The following is a 20,489-nucleotide window of genomic DNA, read 5'->3' as shown; positions in this document are numbered from 1 at the left end:
TGCCCTATCAATTTAATTTGCCACAGGTGGACTCCAATCAAAGTGTAGAAACATCTCAAAGATGATCCAGAGAAATGGGATGCACCTAAGCTAAATTTCAAGTGTCATAGCAAAGGGTTTGAATACTTATGTCAATGTGATATTTCAGTTTTTTCTTTTTAGTAAATTTGCAAAGTTATCAAAAATCTCGTTTTTGCTGTCATTATGGGGTATGGAGTGTAGATTGAAGTGAAGAAAATCAATAATTTAAAGCACTTTAGCATAAAGCTGTAACATAACAAAATGTGAAAAAAAGGGGTCTGAATACTTTCTGAATGCACTGTATATATAAAATGATAAAAAAAATATTTTTGTATTACGTTTACAGTGCATATTTTTTCTAATCTACTTTTTACCTTTAATGTTTGTATATAAATGAAGAGAAACATTTTTTATTAAATTCAAGTGTATTTGTATAGCACGTTCACAGTTAATATTGTTCCAAAGCAGCTTTCCAAAGAATACGGCCTTGCATTCCCCAGTGAGCAAGCTAAAGGTTCAAAACATTTTTCATCACAAACTTAAAATAATATCTTGTGATTTAAAAAAATAATAATAATAATAATAATATATATGTCTGTCAGTAGAATAGTTACGATTAATCTGATGATTTTCAACCAGTCTTTGGAAAGCAGAATGAAATGTTAATTATGCCCCCCATGGACCCCCCTAGCCAGGGACTAAAAACTAAATGTTTTTCATTTCAGTTCGTTCTGGTTTGGGCATCAAATCTGTATTAATGCATCATATCAAACAATAATTCAGTGAAGACTTGGAAACAACTGAGAAATGTACTTTTTACCTCTAATAATGTTTTCCTTGTATCTGGATTAGCTGTGCATACACAGTATATGTAGTAATTATATATAGTTGTTAAAAAGGTCTTCATTCACAGAATGTGACATCCACAATGGGCAATTAGGCAAAATAATGTGTGATGCAGCAGTTTCCTTCAGGATCAAAGTAAGTTTCATTTTTTTGGGCAACACAAAGTGGTGTACTTCCAAAAACTTACAGTGATAAACCCTTTTGCCTTAGGTTTCATGAAAAACGTATCGGAACAAAAATAAACCTGTTATAACCGGTTACCACCATTTAAAAATAACGTTTTCACTCCGGAACAATTTAAAATAACTTTGTTCATGGTTTTGGTTACGTAATGCAAAAACGTATGTTCTTTTTCAGTTTTCGTTCCTTGCACTGTTTGTAGTCTCTGCCCCAAGCACCCCCTTGTGGACCCCAGTTTTACAAACCACTATACTAAACAACATAACTTTGTTCTAAATAATACATTTGATGTGACACATTTGGCTATGATTCACAATTGCATTGTTCATTAGTTATTATGTATCTATAGTGTAATTACATATTTAGTAACAAACTGGTATTATCACCACCAATAAGGTTGTGCAACATCCAAATACACACTGGAGTGTGTGAAAACAGACCTGGTATATCTTCAACTGGGTATTTGTTTTATTACTGAAAATGATAAGACAGTGTTGATGACAATACTGTACTATTCTCCTTGTTTTAAAAGTACTGATGGTCTGAGGGCTTGACTGGTAAACAGGAGAATAAACAATGGAGATGGCTTGCCTCTCCGGGACTGGGTATGACCTTATTTTACCACATTCCTGTCACACATCCAAACTGCACAAAAATACAGTGCAGGCAATGAGTGATGAGAGAACACCAGAATACGGACTTTAAAAAGAAGGAGTAAGGGATTGAGGTGGCTGAAAAGACCATAGACATCAATACATTTACAAATCAAAGTGTCCGAACATTGCATCAGTCCTGATGTGCAGTTGGCAGAGAGAGGGTGCGCTTGCACAAAGAAGGGCATAACTCAAACAGCTCACGTTAACACTCTATACTAAGTTCCACCACTAAGGATGAGTCCAGCAGTGTTAGGTCTTGTGGATTTTAAATGTTTTTTTTTACCGTAATGTAACTAAATCTTCCACTCCTTATGTTTATATTATTTCAATATTTTTTTCTCTTTTCTTTTTTTTTTTTAAAATGGTAAAAGTACACAAGCTGAGACCAGAAAATAGCAGGGTTTTACTGCAGTGGGACCTTAGTTATTTGGTCTAGCTCACTCTGCCTGCTTTCAACCAAGAACAAATATATCTTATATGCAAGTTTACTGATAATAACATTAATTATGTCATAATAATTTTCCTCATGCCTTGTAAATTAGGAAACAAACAATCAGCCTGCTGCGCCCCACCCCCACCCAGCCTCCCACCCAACACCTCCTCCCCTCCCCCAAAATAAAAAAGACAAAAGGAAAAAAAAAAAAGACCATAATGATTTGGGATTTTATCTGACTGTGAAGGATCCCTCTCCTAATGCGTCTTTAGGCCATTTTGGGCCTGGGTGAAGATGATCCAGTCTATCAGAGAGCCAGGATGGGTCTGGCCAAGTGGAGGCTCAGTTCATCAGGCCATGGTTTCAAAACTGGGCCCCAGTTTCGGGACTCTGGGATGGACTAGGGTGATGTGGGCCTTCTTCACATGGTTATTTGTGGGATGATTCTCCAGGGGTTAGTGCAGGTAATCATCCACTGATGCAAAGGCGCAGGATCCACTGCCAGCGCGAGCCATGAGGGACAGACACTGAGCTGCCTGGCCAACGGCAAGTGCCAAGGGAGGCTGCTTTGGCAGGTTATGAGTCTCTGAATGACAAAAACACATGTGTAAGATTCTACTTATCGCATCAGCGGGAGCCATGTTTTTTTTACCAAAGCCAAAACTATCTGACTTTAGATAGTTAATGAAAATTCTGTCATTTACTTACTCCCATGTTGTTCTAAATACTTACTTTCTTCTGTGGAACACAAGAGATCTTAGGCAGAATACTGCATCTTTTTACTATACCATAAAATTTAATGGTGACTGAGGATAACATTCTGCCTAACATTTCCTCTTATGTTCCACTGAAGAAAGTCAGATGGGATTACGAGGGTCTGTAAATGATGCGAACAGTGATTGAGAGCCTGCGAGTCCGTCTCCATCACAGGATTTTAATGTGTCTAATGGACTTGTTTCTTGTTTTACTCACCCATTTTCAATATTTATTGGGGTTTTATTGTGCAAATGTTTTATCCGTCCTATTTATTGATGTTTTTAACTCTCATTTATTTCTTGTTCTTATTCAAAGATATTGTATTTAAGAATGGGAAGATGAGAGTTAATTTTATGTAAAATAATGGTATGTTCCAATTGGCAAAGGTAGGAAAATTTTCCTATTTAACCCAGCCGCCACTAGGTGCAAGAGAAGATGGATGACGAGTGTTTGAGCACATGTACAAGGTTATGCTAGCACTGTTTGAGTGCAAAGAAACTCTGGCCTCCATAATTGAGGGAGGGGAGTTGGTACTGTTTTAGTACCTAAAACAGGTCTAGTTTTTAGACTGTTTTTTTTTCTTCAAATTTTTTTAGTTTTTATGATTGCTTTTAAACACCATTTATTTGCACATTTTGCAGCTCCAACAAAATAAACATCTTTTTGGAACACCATTCATTCTCTACGGTGTGATTCTCCTTGTGACTGCTTGGTCCCCATCACAGTGAAATATCCCTTTATCTTCTAATATCTAAAATACAGGAAGACTGAAGCTGTACCTAATATTGCACTGTTAAGTGTAGAGCAGACAGGCTCTCTCTGGATGGAGTCCAGCTGGTAGCCCACAGGGCTGTTCCATGGATCTGAATATGCCAGCATACTGAACGCATCCTGTGAAAATGGAAGGGGGAGAAAGAGACAAAGAACCCTTATGATATTAAAAAAAAAGAAAAAAAAAAAAAGAAATATAGAATTGACCTAATCTCCTCAAGTCTCAATCATTACCAAAAACATATTATACTTGGGTTTTCCCCACCTTAAAGGACTATTTTAATCTCAGACATGGTTCGAGGAGTGACATCATCTCATACGACAACACATATTATTACAAGTCAAGCTGCACTTATATTCTCCACCTTTCACACGAGTATTGATAAAAGTACCTTGAGCATCTTCTTATTGGCTGAGTTTTTGCCCCGTTCACGGCGAAGGAGTTCACTCATGCTCTGCAATTCTCGTCCAAACTGGATCATTCTCTCGATGGCTGCCTGGCTCCCCCCGCACAGCTGTCTCTTAGATTGAGAGCTGTCTACGTCTGTGTACAGAATATGTAATCCATGCAAGTACAGCACTGCATTCATTTTGCATGACTGTCATGTCATTGATCAAATGGTTGGGAGTCACATGCACAGGCTCAGATTTTCTATGCAAATTTTTGCCTTCTTACAACAGATCTCATTGGTGAAAATTTGTGCCAATTCACAGGTATTATAGAGAAGTTTCCCGTAAAGGAATTTTAATTGTCATTAGTCTGACTTCATGTAATTTCAAGCCTGTATAATTTTGTTTTCTATATGTGGAACTCAAATGAAGATGTTTAATTAAAGCCCCTGTCTTTCTGACACAATGGCAGTGGATAGTGCCCCACTTTAAACCTTAAAAAGGACCCAAAAGTATCATAAAAGTGGTCCATTCACTCATAAACGCACAATAGACGTCAAGGTTTTCAGGTTGATTCTCACCAAAATGTACAGGTGCATCTCAATAAATTAGAATGTCGTGGAAAAGTTCATTTATTTCAGTAATTCAACTCAAATTGTGAAACTCGTGTATTAAATAAATACAATGCACACTGACTGAAGTAGTTCAAGTCTTTGGTTCTTTTAATTGTGATGATTTTGGCTCACATTTAACAAAAACCCACCAATTCACTATCTCAAAAAATTAGAATACATCATAAGACCAATAAAAAAAACATTTTTAGTGAATTGTTGGCCTTCTGGAAAGTATGTTCATTTACTGTATATGTACTCAATACTTGGTAGGGGCTCCTTTTGCTTTAATTACTGCCTCAATTCGGTGTGGCATGGAGGTGATCAGTTTGTGGCACTGCTGAGGTGGTATGGAAGCCCAGGTTTCTTTGACAGTGGCCTTCAGCTCATCTGCATTTTTTGGTCTCTTGTTTCTCATTTTCCTCTTGACAATACCCCATAGATTCTCTATGGGGTTCAGGTCTGGTGAGTTTGCTGGCCAGTCAAGCACACCAACACCATGGTCATTTAACCAACTTTTGGTGCTTTTGGCAGTGTGGGCAGGTGCCAAATCCTGCTGGAAAATGAAATCAGCATCTTTAAAAAGCTGGTCAGCAGAAGGAAGCATGAAGTGCTCCAAAATTTCTTGGTAAACAGGTGCAGTGACTTTGGTTTTCAAAAAACACAATGGACCAACACCAGCAGATGACATTGCACCCCAAATCATCACAGACTGTGGAAACTTAACACTGGACTTCAAGAAACTTGGGCTATGAGCTTCTCCACCCTTCCTCCAGACTCTAGGACCTTGGTTTCCAAATGAAATACAAAACTTGCTCTCATCTGAAAAGAGGACTTTGGACCACTGGGCAACAGTCCAGTTCTTCTTCTCCTTAGCCCAGGTAAGACGCCTCTGAAGTTGTCTGTGGTTCAGGAGTGGCTTAACAAGAGGAATACGACAACTGTAGCCAAATTCCTTGACACGTCTGTGTGTGGTGGCTCTTGATGCCTTGACCCCAGCCTCAGTCCATTCCTTGTGAAGTTCACCCAAATTCTTGAATTGATTTTGCTTGACAATCCTCATAAGGCTGCGGTTCTCTCGGTTGGTTGTGCATCTTTTTCTTCCACACTTTTTCCTTCCACTCAACTTTCTGTTAACATGCTTGGATACAACACTCTGTGAACAGCCAGCTTCTTTGGCAATGGATGTTTGTGGCTTACCCTCCTTGTGAAGGGTGTCAATGATTGTCTTCTGGACAACTGTCAGATCAGCAGTCTTCCCCATGATTGTGTAGCCTAGTGAACCAAACTGAGAGACCATTTTGAAGGCTCAGGAAACCTTTGCAGGTGTTTTGAGTTGATTAGCTGATTGGCATGTCACCATATTCTAATTTTTTGAGATAGTGAATTGGTGGGTTTTTGTTAAATGTGAGCCAAAATCATCACAATTAAAAGAACCAAAGACTTGAACTACTTCAGTCTGTGTGCATTGAATTTATTTAATACACGAGTTTCACAATTTGAGTTGAATTACTGAAATAAATGAACTTTTCCACGACATTCTAATTTATTGAGATGCACCTGTATGCCTTCAGAAGACTCGTAATATGTCACATGGACTACTTTTATACTTTTGTGTTCTTTTTTTAATTGGATAATTCACTCAAAAATGAAAATTCTTTCATCATTTACTCATGCCATCTCAGATGTGTATGACTTTCTTCTGCTGAACACAAACAAAGATTTCTAGAAGAATAACTCAGCTCTGTTGGTCCATTCAATGCAAGTGAATGGTGGCCAGAACTTTGAAGCTCCAAAAAGGATATAAAGGAAGCATAAAAATAATGCATCCCATTCCAGTGATTTAATCCATGTCTTCTGAAGCCATATGATAGGTGTGGGTGAGAAACAGATTAATATTTAAGTCCTTTTTAACTGTAAATTCTCCTCCCTGCCCAGTAGTTGGCGATATGCACGAAGTATGTGAATCGCCAAAAAACAAAAGAAGAATGTGGAAGTGGAAGTGAAGACAGAGATTTATAGTTAAAAAGGACTTAAATATTGATCTGTTCTCACCAACACCTATTACATTGCTTCTGAAGACACAGATTTAACCACTGGAGTCTTATGGATTACTTTTATGCTGCCTTTAAGTGCTTTTTGGAGCTTCAAATGTCTGGCCACCATTCACTTGCATTGAATGGACCTACAGAGCTGAGATATTCTTCAAAAGATTTTTGTGTTCTGTAGAAGAAAGAAAGTCACACATCTGGGATGGCATGAGGGTGAGTTAATGATGAGAGAATCTTCATTTTTGGGTGAACTATTCCTTCAAGCTTTAAAAAGAGACCCTTTCCAATGCCATTGTGCTGAAAGAAGCTGGAGGATCTTCATTAAAATGTCTCCTTTTGTGTTCCGCATAAGAAAGAGAGTCATATGGGTTCGGAACAACATGAGTATGGGTAAATTATGACAGCATATTCATTTTTGGGTGAACTATCCCTTTAACAGTGAACCTAATTAATCTACACACCCATATCTGCATCACAGTCCTCCAGCTCTGTCCCATGTGTAGAGCTGCCATTCAGAAAACCATTTGAAGAGGACTCGGACACTCCGTTTGAGAAGTGATCAACCTCCATCTCCATCTCAGTGCTGTGGGTGACAGAGTCAACATTTACACAACAACACCAAAAGGAACTATGACTTACAGTATGTAGCTACATAATATAGTTTCCCTGCTAAATCATCACAAAGCAGTTGTGGAGCTAATTTTGTGGTGTGCAGTTATTATATTCTTTATTGCCTTGAAGTATTGCAGTTTTACTTCTGATAAACTGTCATAAATGAAACAATGTAAAAATATGTTCTCTGTGCTGTTACAACCTAGAGTTGGTCTGCTGGCCCCGACTCCCATTCAGGACACTGAGATCGGTGCTTGGCAGGGTAGGGGGACATGACTTGTGACTATGGGTAGAGGTGTGGCCTTTACTTGATGAAACTCCATTACAGTAATTACTATCAAAACCTAGAGATAGAGAGAAGTACAAATGATCACAAAGAACCAATGACAACATCTGTTATTCTTGGTCGTTTAATCAAACAGATAAACAAAAAATGAAAATGATTTAACTGACCATTGACATTTAGATGAGAAGAAAATACATAAAAATTGTCCTTCTTTGGTAAGATAATGTCCACTCATGGTGAATGAACACAAGAAATGGAAATATGACAAGATTTGCATGGTGGCCTGCCATTGCAACATCCTTTAGTAGGGTGCGTGTAGTGTGTGTACCTGTCTGGTAGGCCTGGGAGCTGCTGGGTTTGTGGGCTGGACTGTTGAAGAGGCGGGGGGAGCCTGGGTAACTATCCTGTGATTTAGGGCTCCTTCCACCCAGACACCTGACCTCACTGTCAGTCCCATTCACCATCTCAATGAACTGCCTGACTCTGGACAAACAGACAGAGATAGTACCACTTCATGAATATATATTATCCTCAATGAAGATGTCCATTTTTTGAAGGATTTAATCCATTAAACTCACTTCAACATAAATAGGAGGTCTGGGTTTCTCTCTAACAGGTTAGGGTAAAGTTGCTGAGTGGTCTCTATAGCCTCTCCCATTCTGCCAGACAGGACCAGCTTCTGGATCTCTACAATTAAAAATGTTGAAATCATTACTGAAGGGTCCAGTGGGACAGTACCTGCAGCCTTTGTGTTAGCAACCCTGATCCTTAAAGGAATATTAGTTCACCTAAAACAATGAAACTTCAGTCATCCTTTACTTACCCTCATGTTGTTCCAAAATGACTTACTTTCTTCCTTGGTATGCAAAAGGAGATGTTAGGTGGAATGACAGTCTCAGTCACCATTGACTTGCATCTTTTTTCAGTACTTTAAAAGAATGGTGACTGAAGCTGACAATCTCTTACATTCCACCTAACATTTCATTTTGCGTTCCATGGAAGAAAAAAGACAAATGGGTTTGTAAGAACATGAGGGTGAGCAAATGATGACAATTGTCATTTTTGGGTAAACCATCACCTTAAATGTGTTGACACAGAAGAAACTCACTCTGTCTGTTTTTGATAGAAGCGAGTTCCTCATGCACAGCCTGGTCAGTTGATTTGGCAAAGGCTTCAGCAGTGGCACAGTAGCTGTGGTGAACCAGATAAGACGCCACCATCCTACGAAAAAAGTGTGACAGAAGAGAATGAATAATTCCAAATGAGTCAACGTCAACCTTATTCAAATATGCAAAATCAAAAGTACTCACTTCTGAATCATGGCCTGCCATTCTCCCTCTCTCTCGCCAATGGGGAAGCGGTCAATCTGGGCCTGAATCTTGGTTCTCCATTCACGCATGTAATCCTCAATATCAAAGACAAAGGGGTGCTGCCCAAAGTTGGCATCCACGACTTCCCCTGGGGTTTGTAGACCCACTGTAGGGTACAGGTTAGGCTAAAAGGAAAACAAGCAAATATTACTAGATGTGGATTGCATTCATTAGTTAACTTAAAGGGTTATTTCACCTAAACATTTTAATTCACTCATCCATATGTCATTACAAACCCATAGGGCTTCCTTTCTTACATGGAACATAAGAGGAGAAATTTTGAAGTATATTGATGCTGCCCTTTTTTCTATGCAATGAAAGTCAATTCGGACTGAGGCTGTCAGTAGAGCTGGGTATTGATACAGATTCCCGATTCAGTTCGATTCCGATTCACAAGCTCTCGATTCGATTCGGATTTTGATTCGATTAGATTCAATATCGATTCATATGGGTTTATTTCAGTTATAATGTCCCTTTTGCTTACAAATAAAAGAAATTGTCTCCCAGCTAATGCTGTTAATTATACAGGGGACCTTTTAACTTGGTACATTAGGAATATATTAATTTTACTAATTATATTTTATTACTTTATCATTTGTCACATTTTAGCTTTTTAAAAATGAACAAATAAATGTATTCAATATATAAATAAGATATTGTATTTAATATATATATATATATATATATATATATATACACACACACACACACACACACACACACACATATACAGGTGCATCTCAATAAATTAGAATGTCGTGGAAAAGTTCATTTATTTCAGTAATTCAACTCAAATTGTGAAACTCGTGTATTAAATAAATTCAGTGCACACAGACTGAAGTAGTTTAAGTCTTTGGTTCTTTTAATTGTGATGATTTTGGCTCAAATTTAACAAAAACCCACCAATTCACTATCTCAACAAATTAGAATATGGTGACATGCCAATCAGCTAATCAACTCAAAACACCTGCAAAGGTTTCCTGAGCCTTCAAAATGGTCTCTCAGTTTGGTTCACTAGGCTACACAATCACGGGGAAGACTGCTGATCTGACAGTTGTCCAGAAGACAATCATTGACACCCTTCACAAGGAGGGTAAGCCACAAACACTCATTGCCAAAGAAGCTGGCTGTTCACAGAGTGCTGTATCCAAGCATGTTAACAGAAAGTTGAGTGGAAGGAAAAAGTGTGGAAGAAAAAGATGCACAACCAACCGAGAGAACCACAGCCTTATGATTGTCAAGCAAAATCGATTCAAGAATTTGGGTGAACTTCATGAGGAATGGACTGAGGCTGGGGTCAAGGCATCAAGAGCCACCACACACAGACGTGTCAAGGAATTTGGCTACAGTTGTCGTATTCCTCTTGATAAGCCACTCCTGAACCACAGACAACGTCAGAGGCGTCTTACCTGGGCTAAGGAGAAGAAGAACTGGACTGTTGCCCAGTGTTCCAAAGTCCTCTTTTCAGATGAGAGCAAGTTTTGAATTTCATTTGGAAACCAAGGTCCTAGAGTCTGGAGGTAGGGTGGAGAAGCTCATAGCCCAAGTTGCTTGAAGTCCAGTGTTAAGTTTCCACAGTCTGTGATGATTTGGGGTGCAATGTCATCTGCTGGTGTTGGTCCATTGTGTTTTTTGAAAACCAAAGTCACTGCACCTGTTTACCAAGAAATTTTGGAGCACTTCATGCTTCCTTCTGCTGACCAGCTTTTTAAAGATGCTGATTTCATTTTCCAGCAGGATTTGGCACCTGCCCACACTGCCAAAAGCACCAAAAGTTGGTTAAATGACCATGGTGTTGGTGTGCTTGACTGGCCAGCAAACTCACCAGACCTGAACCCCATAGAGAATCTATGGGGTATTGTCAAGAGGAAAATGAGAAACAAGAGACCAAAAAATGCAGATGAGCTGAAGGCCACTGTCAAAGAAACCTGGGCTTCCATACCACCTCAGCAGTGCCACAAACTGATCACCTCCATGCCACGCTGAATTGAGGCAGTAATTAAAGCCAAAAGGAGCCCCTACCAAGTATTGAGTACATATACAGTAAATGAACATACTTTCCAGAAGGCCAACAATTCACTAAAAATGTTTTTTTTTTTATTGGTCTTATGATGTATTCTAATTTGTTGAGATAGTGAATTGGTGGGTTTTTGTTAAATGTGAGCCAAAATCATCACAATTAAAAGAACCAAAGACTTAAACTACTTCAGTCTGTGTGCATTGAATTTATTTAATACACGAGTTTCACAATTTGAGTTGAATTACTGAAATAAATGAACTTTTCCACAACATTCTAATTTATTGAGATGCACCTGTATATATTACATATTTATTGTTAAATTGCATAATTTGAACTATTTACAAGCAATTACACTGATTTGTTGAACACGTTCTAAACCCGGTACTGTCTCTTTAACAAAAAAAACGCATTTCTGTAAACAGCACCTTTAAATGAGCGCATCTTAACTAGAGAGGACTCAAATGGCTTTACCTCATCTGTGCGATGCATGATTAGAATTAAAAAAAAAAAATTTGTAGTTATTTTTGATCAACAACTGACCGTAAAGAACAGAAAGGGTATTTAAAAAATAGTATTCAATGACAAATGGGTTGCGTGGATCTCGTCCTTGAACACACATTACACAGAAAATCTTTTACGCTCAACACGCTGTGAAAGGATCTCGCTGCTGAACACTTCACGAATAAACTACACAATTACTGGTGAGTAAAATGTAAACATTTACCAGCCAGTTGCCAAATATATTCACTTTATTCGCATAGCGCGAAATTTGGCAAATGCGAGTGATTTCCTCTCAGTGTAGTGGAGGGTTGCGCATTGAGTGTAAGATTGATCTTGGGATTTAAGAATCAATATTGAGATTGCTCAAATGAATATCACGATTAATCAGAAAAACTATATTTTTACCCACCCCTAGCTGTCAGTTACAAAAAAATTCTGCATAACATCTTTTTTGTTTCTTGGAGAAAACGGGTTTGGAAAAGCATGAGGTTGACGAAATAATGATAGAACTTACATTTTTGGTTGAACTACAGTCAAAAAAAGACTTTTTTTAAGATTTACACATTTCAATTATTACCAAAATTCCATCAAATTGAATAGTGCAATGTTTTACTAAATTAAATGTATAAAACGTAAAATTTAAAAGGATTTTTTTCTTTTATTTTGTTAAATATAACTCACTTAAATTTGATGGAATATAATTATAAAATTAAAATATCTTAAAAAATGTTTTGCCATATTTTAAGAAATTGTCAAATCTTCCTTTCTTGCCATGAGTTATGATGGGGTTTTTAAGTGACCATATTCTTGTCAGCCACCTTCTCACACTAAAAACAGTGTGTTGGTAATTGTCAAGGTTCATTTTCATTAATAGTTCATCTGCAGGATAGAACTATATAATTAAAATGCTGGTTTATTGGTCAGGTCAGGGGGGCAGGGACATATTAGCTGTTTTGTGATGCTTTCAGGAGAATAACCGAAGAGAGCTGGAGCTCATGGTCCAATAGAGAGAAAGGTCAGGGCTGCTAAACTGACATACTTCACAGAAGTACTCAGAGTAACATGAATGCTGGTCACTAGCCAACTGTGTTTTCTGCTCAATGTATTATTGTTTTAGCCCCAAACAGGCCTCTGTTCATTCAGCAAGAGAAATGTTTAGGGGCTATCAGTCCAACAACTTGAACAATGGAGGAGGAAAGGACAAGACAGTACCAAAATGTTTCCCCTGCAAAGTTAATTAACCCTATTACATTTAGGCAAACATTGAAACGTGAACACAAATATGGCAAACTGTAAAAGCTACAAATGATATACCTAAATGTGACCAATCATATATGCACATAAACAGAATGTAAACAGATTTGATATGATCTGAGAAAGCCTTCTGGTGAAATATTACAAAAACCAACAATATTATTATTGCAATCTTAGATGTGATTATGATTTTTTTTTAAAAGACTTACCGGTAAATCTGTAAAGGCTATGCCTGAAAAACATAAACACACAATTACAATATTATCAATGCCAATTCAAACTTTTTAACTGTGCTATGACGCAATTAATGACACCATATTTGATTTGAGAGCTTCAGCAGAGGCTGAGATTTTCAGTCAATAACAACTTCAATTCCAGGCTGTTCCTCAGAATTAGAACATACTGTACAAGTCATACAGAATATACCACTTTCATGATACTTTGTCATTTCACTCATCCACTCATTTAGTTTCTTTAAATGGAAAAAAGTGACCCAGAACAACTTGAGGGTGAGTAAATAATGACATACTTTTCTTGTTTGGGTAAACTATCCCTAAACAGTTAACTAACAGTCAATGCCATTTTAAAGGAACATTCCAGGTTCAATACAAATTAAGCTGAATCAACGGCATTTATGGCACAAAAATTAGTTTCATGTTGTCACTCCTCCTCTCTCTCTCTCTCTCTCTCTAAAAAAAAAAAATCTAGGTTACAGTGATCAGGCACTTGTGAAGTGAATGTGAACGGAAGTGAATGTGGCCATTTTTTGGAGGGTATAAAGGCAGAAATGTGTAGCTTATAATTTTATAAAAGCACTTCAATTAATTATTCTGTTACAACTAGTGTATTATTTGAGCTGTAAAGTTGTTTACATCATCACTTTTAGTCATTTTAGGGTTTGCTGACATTACATCGTCACGGAAACGAAGTTGTAAAATTGCTTATAACTTTACACAGAAAAGGCTATGCCTGAAAAACATAAACACACAATTACAATATTATCAATGCCAATTCAAACTTAAGTAAGTGTTTTTATCACACTACATTTTTTTACATGCATATCCTTTATGTCTTGATGCTATACTTTTGCAACTGTTTGTATTTTAACGTTTAAAAATTGACCCTAATTCACTTCCATTGTAAGTTCCTCGCTGTGAACTCAATTTTTGCTTTTTTTATAGAAAAGGAGGGGCAAAGTTAATTTTTGTCATAATTAATATTATGCCACAAATGCTGTCAATTGAGCTGAACTTGTATTGAACCCAAAATATTCCTTTAACAGTTCCAGTGTAATATGAATGGTTACTACCTAGACTGTGGCCATTTTTTGTGTAGAAACAGGTATTGTTGATGAGGTTCACACAGCAGCCAATCACATTGCCTGTTGTAAACGTTGGACCATAGGGCTGTCCAGTGCCGGAGGAGCAGAAGGAGTGGCCATCATCACCATGGTAACCATACGAGTGTTTGTCCCAACCTAAAGGCAGAACACTGTGCAGTTACTTTTGCATTTTGGGAACAATGATCTGCAAAATAACTAAGGACAGAGCATTGCACCCTCTCTAAACTCTTATCTCCCAAGCAAGCTGCAGACTCACTGAGGAACCACCCAGTGTATGTGAAAGTCAAAAAGCTGGAGGGAGCAATCAAGTTTAACATGCCCGCTAGCTTCATATAAACTTCTTCTCCATGCTTTTAGAAATAGAATGCATGTCAAAGACAAAACTGATCTGACAATACTGACATACCTAATGTGTCAGATAAAATAAATCAGACAAAGACTAGTGACTCACACCTGAAAGCATTGCTTTACCTGGGAGTCTGTTCATGTTGACACCTTGAGCTGACAGGCCAATCCCCATGTACCTGATCACAAGAGACAAAATGTTATATTACAGTTGAAATTATGCTAAATAAAATTTTACAGGCTGTTATTCTTGTTTTCCAATCATAAATTAAATCCCTGGAATGTAATTCCAAGTTCTTGCAATCAAAATACCAAATTCCTTCTCTTTGAAGGCCCCTTACCCATCTCGTCCTTTACTGATGATTTTCACCTCAAAGTAATAGACCCCGCAGGCAGCTGGAATAGGGTGAGTCGCACGAACAGATGCTGCATCTTTAGGTGTCTTTCCGTGACCTGGATAACATAAACAGAATATTTTCATATTGATTTAATGTAAAACACAGCTGTGTGGGTGCTGTCAATTTACAAAAAAATATCTAGAACATTTGTTACATTTCAACACCCCCAGCATTTCATGAACAGCAAAAGGCTGCAATGAGAAAAACACACACACACACACACACACATATATATATATATATATATATATATATATATATTTCTTTTTTTTTTTTTTTTTTTTTTTTTTGGCTGTGAGTGCAGTATGCTTTGGTATGATGATATTTTGCCTGGAAACAAAGCATATTTGTTTTGCAATTCAAAAGCAGTTTGTTTTATGTTAAAATGTAACGCCCAAAAATTGGGCAATTTTATTCATATACAAACAACATAGCCAACTTAAAGGAATGTTCGGGGTTCACTACAAGTTAAGCTCAATCAACAGCATTTGTGGCATATGTTGATTACCACAGCAAATAATTTTGAACCGCCCTTGGTTTATGAAATTTTTTATTTATTTTTTGTTCACGGTTACAGCGAGTTACTTCCAGTGGAAGTGAATGAGTCCAGTCCAAAAATGTTAAAATACACAGTTTCAAATACAGGGTTTCTCCTACATTGAAAATTTTTCAGTGGCCGTCCAAGCTAAATTTCGGGCCGCCAAAACAAAAAGAATGATTTTCATCTCAGCTTCAGTGCTTTATACGCGCCAAATATGCTTCTCATCTGAGACGCGCATTTATGCAGCATGTCTGAAGCATGCGAGTGTGCTCAGTGGGGTGCAAGTTGTGCGAGCCACAACACAACCACTCGTGCAAGGGATCCGCTCTGAGGGATTTTGACAAAGGATTTTCAAATACACATCATCATTCTTACTAAAATGTATCTCGATTTTACAGCAGTAAATGTGGTATTTGACCAAATTGTTGTAGTTAATATGCAAATCATGTGGATAAATGTGGAATATATTAAACTTTTTTTATTACAACTGTGGCAGTTGTAATGTGTTTAGGCCACTATTTTTCCATAATTTTCGGCAAAATAAATATTTTCATAAATAAATTCATCAAGACTGGTTATAATATTCGATGTGTTCCCATGAGTAGAACACTTTACTGAGTTTACTTGGACTGTGCCAGTGAAAATGTTTGTTTCCTACTCCATAACAGACATTGTTTTCCATTCCAAAGGCTCTTAATAATTTAAGTAATCTTTAGGAATATCTGAAGGCAAACAAGGCCAGTTTATTTCCTAAGATCAAGTCAATATGACTCAAACAAGCCACTCAGGTATTATCAGAGAGTCATTTAGAGATAAAGCTTAGTCTGCAAATTTTCATGCACATTCTGCACTGATGATTATGTAATCTTTAGTGAAAGGGAAATAGAAAAATATAGCATTATATAAAAGAAATGTTAAAAAGAAAATATTGTTTAAATTAAGTATGTTCTTAACACTACTTATAATGTCTTTGACAGTATGGGGGGCCCCTGGCGGATCAGGGGCCCTAAGCAACTTGCTTAGTTTGCCTATAGGGAGGAACAGCACTGCCTGTTTATATTCAACAAAGCTGTCTTCATCGCAAGCATGCAACGTTGGAGCGATCTAATTTTGTCTCCCTCATAGCTAATACAGCAAGAAAGGCAAAAACACTTTGTGTAATATTACTATCTGTAGTGAAGAGAAAAGCTTAAAACAGACTTATGCATCATCCTGAAGACCGGTTACACCTCTCATCTCTCTAGAGCTCCATCTGATGTATGTATCCGAGGTATTTTCTCTGCCATGTGAATCAGTCAATTTTAAGAAATATGCAACAATATACATTGTAATAATATTAATACTATAACATTAATAAATTACACAAAATGGAAACTATCTATCTTTAATATATATATCTGTTTCAAATATACATCATAACTGATTTAGCAAGGTTCTCAGGATTTTATCTGTTAATATTTTCAATGCATTTTGTCAATATTAAACAGCAGTTATTAATGCAACTAGTGACAACTGAATTGTACTCTCAAAGCAATAATTTACCCAAAAATTAACATTTGGTAACACTTTACAAAAAGGTTACATTTGTTTACGATAGTTAACTACATTAGTTAACATGAACTAACAACAAACACCACTTTTATACTGTATAATTTATTTATCTTGGTTAATGTTAATTCCAACATACAGTATATTAATACATTTTCATACACTAAAATAAAAAATTGTATATGTTAACATTAGTTCATGCACTATGAACTAACAATGAACAATTTTTTATTTTTATTTTTTTTAGTAACTAACATTAACTAAGACTGATAAATGCTGAAAAATATTGTTCATTTTTAGTTCATGATAGCGAATGCTTAATCTAACGTTAATTAATGGAAACTTATTGTAAAGTGTTACCAAAAATTCTGTCATTACTCGCCTTCATGTTGTTCAAAACCTGTCTGACTTTCTATCTTCCGTGGAACTCAAAGAAGATGTTAGAGAGAATGTTAGTTTCAGTCTCTATTCACTTTTATTTGATGGAAGAAAAAAAAAGATGTTGTGACAGTGACTAACACTCTGCCAAAAATCTAATTTTGTGTTCCTCAAAAGAGAGAAATCATACAGGCTTGAGGGTGAGTAATGATTTATCATCTTTCTGCACTGTGCTCTTAATCCATATTAGGTGTAAATGATGATGATGATGGAGGCTTTTCTTTTTTTTCCTTTCTTACATCCTTTTTTCTTGTCAAGTAACTTTTTTTCTCGGACAAGAGAATGACCAATTTGCTTGTCTGAAGGACAAGCTCATGACAATGCTTAATGTCGAGCCCTGCCATGGATGGCTCCTCATTTCTGTGGTTAGGTCAATGTAGCTAGTCTTTCTAGAAACTAAATTATAGAAATAAGGAGTTTATTAAATTAGGTTTAGTCTGATTTCACATAGCACCTTAAAGTAAAAAATATACTTCCACATACTTAGATCTTGTGAAAAATAACTCATATCCATTGTTAATATGAAATGCAATTAATTATTTTAAATATTAATTAAATGTAATTATGTAATAACCAACTTCAAGCACGTGGATGACCGTATAAGTCGTCAATCACCACCGAAGACCATTTCTGACCCATGAAAAGGCCTTAAGTGTATAGCCATTATACATGTAAGTGCATGATTTTAGTGATAAAATCTCTTCCTAACCATATCTGTGTAAAGTTATATCCAATATAACAACTTTGTTGTCATGATAACGTAGCCCCAGTAAACCGTGTAAGCAATTTTATCACACTAAAATCATCTTTACACAAATGTTTACATCTTGTGGCTATATTTCTGAAACAATGTTTATTTTAATGTTAACAGACTGTCTAGCTACATTAACTCCCATTGTAAGTGCCTTTCTGTAATGGTCATTTTTATTTTTGAATAAACAAGGCATAATACATTTAAATAGTTTGTTGTGGTAATCATTTTGTCACAAATGATGTCGAGCTTGCTGAGCTTAACTTGTATGAAGACTTGCGACATTACTTTAAGGGCATGTAATTCAGAGTTAGCCAGTGCTAGATACATAAGATGATACAGTATGTACCTTATAGATTTACAAAACATTTCAAGACATGTTGACCTGAAACATTACCTGTCGTCGGTACTGACTGGCCCAGTTCATTCTGTGGCCTACCTTTATGACTCAGCTAAGGGAAATGGTAGACACCTCACTAACTTCCATCAGGCCAATTACTAGATTTTGGAATCATGTTTAACAACTAAATGTATTAATAAAAATATTTACAGCTTTTCTTTACCTGATATTTATTCCCAATAAAGCCCTTGCATATTCGCGATAGCAGATCATACACAGGCCTTGCTGAAGCTTATCCGCCAGGCTTGATCACTGCCTACCAGCTCTTACAGTCTTGTTTGAGTACATCAGCTGTATCTATTATGGCCTTTGTACACGGATCATGTAGTCAAAGGTGATGACAATGACTGAATTTCAGCAGTGAAACGCCATAGGTGCTTCCGGAAATGTCTGAAGCATCTTCACAGCTCGCTGAAACTCGCCACCATCTCCTTGCAACATTATACTAACTTTATGTATGCAACTGCAAACTAAAGCCATTGTCGTTAAATCCAATTCTATTTGTCGTTCATATATACACATTACTCTATATATCCATAAACACGCAGTTAGCCCATTTGAAACTTTTAGCAGTTGCTAAATAAACAGACCATGCTGCTCAGGAATGATGCTAAATAATGCTAACAGGAGATTATTTTTATCCAAAGTATCGTCGAACTTCTAAGTTGCTTGCTGGTTACTGTTAGTTTGCTTAGATCTGCTAGTGTGTTCGATGATGATCACTCAAGAACATCCCTATTTCATAACGATCGCTTGTAAGAACAAAAAGGAAGCTATTTGAGTCTGATTCAAAGACAACACAAGCACACTGAAGCTAAGAGTGTCTAGAGCCAAGTGTCTTTATATGTCACTATTCAGAGGTGAAACTGGACACGAGCTAACCTGGCTAATGACCGGTGGAACATTTAGCTTGTAAACAACTTGCTATTCTGCTGTTTGTGTTCAACTGCTGTTAGCCTTCCATTACCTTTATAATGCACCCGGAGGTTGTTCTGAGACAGGCCGATGTAGCTGAATTTGTCTTTGGGGCTCCAGGATCTGGGCAGCGGGGTCTCCTGCTCGTTGACGGCCGGATAGAGGCGTCTGAGCCGCTGATTGAGCTCTTTTTCCTGCTCGTTGAGAGCCAAGTCTCCGTGGACGACAACCGACATCAGAAACCCACAGCCCGATGACGGTCCTGACATCGCGATCCGATTCCTGCCCTCGATACCAACAGCTTGCCAGCTATCTTTAGCTGGACAGCTTTCTAGCAGTGTCCAGTGGCAAAAGCGACCACTGTCAGACACCGCAGGAGGAGAGCCGCAGAGATTTCTGGCTTGTTTTATTCGGATCGGAAGGCTTAGCCAGCCAGCTAACTGCGATTAGCCACAAACAGCCTCTCTGACAGAGTTAGCAAGACCATCGAGAGAATTAATCGCGTAAAAACAGAAAAACGGCAGCTCACAAAGACAGAAAAGACATCCAGAAAGTTGATCCTTGATTTTTAGGACGACATGCAGCCGATGGGACAGACGCAATTAGGTAAAAGCAATGCAAAGACAGCAGCAGAGGGAACCCCGATCTTTTGTTTGTTGTTAGTGTGGAATCCAGCGATCTGATTGGCTCTCTGAAGGTCCAGTCACACTTCCTCGAGGACTTGGTACAAGACTAGACACAAGCTACCAATAACATGTCCTGCTTTTCACTTGAGTTGTTATCCATAGTTGAGATCGATTTGGAAATGAGAATGTGCCTATTCCAGTGTTTCATTCATTCAGTTATTTAGTTAGTATTTTGCGTATATTCGTGCAGATTACGACCACAGACACTCACAACCACACAACAAACGCCATAATCAGTTTTTCAATAAAGAATAATTGGAATACATTTCCTTTCATATTTTACATAATCAAACACCATAGAGTATGAATTCATGTATTTTTGATGGTGTTTTGTTCAGCCCTTAGATTTGTGTTTTAAATTAGCATA

General features: G+C 37.3%; 1 protein-coding gene across 1 annotated transcript; it reads right to left on the bottom strand.

The window, feature by feature from the left end:
- Positions 1-287: 287 nt before the first annotated feature.
- On the bottom strand, positions 288-20,132 carry LOC127440999 (ran-binding protein 9). Its single transcript, XM_051698107.1, has 14 exons — positions 19,489-20,132; positions 14,787-14,898; positions 14,572-14,624; positions 14,068-14,235; positions 12,968-12,990; positions 8,924-9,108; positions 8,722-8,834; positions 8,192-8,300; positions 7,942-8,096; positions 7,530-7,671; positions 7,177-7,298; positions 4,056-4,207; positions 3,672-3,783; positions 288-2,722 (listed from the first exon to the last, which is right to left on the bottom strand). The coding sequence occupies exons 1-14, from the start codon at positions 19,703-19,705 to the stop codon at positions 2,592-2,594; spliced, it is 1,794 nt and encodes a 597-aa protein (XP_051554067.1). The 5' UTR covers positions 19,706-20,132; the 3' UTR covers positions 288-2,591.
- Between the last annotated feature and the right edge of the window lie 357 nt (positions 20,133-20,489).

The sequence above is a fragment of the Myxocyprinus asiaticus genome, chromosome 5 (assembly GCF_019703515.2).
Source record: "Myxocyprinus asiaticus isolate MX2 ecotype Aquarium Trade chromosome 5, UBuf_Myxa_2, whole genome shotgun sequence".
Lineage (NCBI taxonomy): Eukaryota > Metazoa > Chordata > Actinopteri > Cypriniformes > Catostomidae > Myxocyprinus > Myxocyprinus asiaticus.
This window is presented reverse-complemented; position numbering and strand designations above follow the sequence as displayed.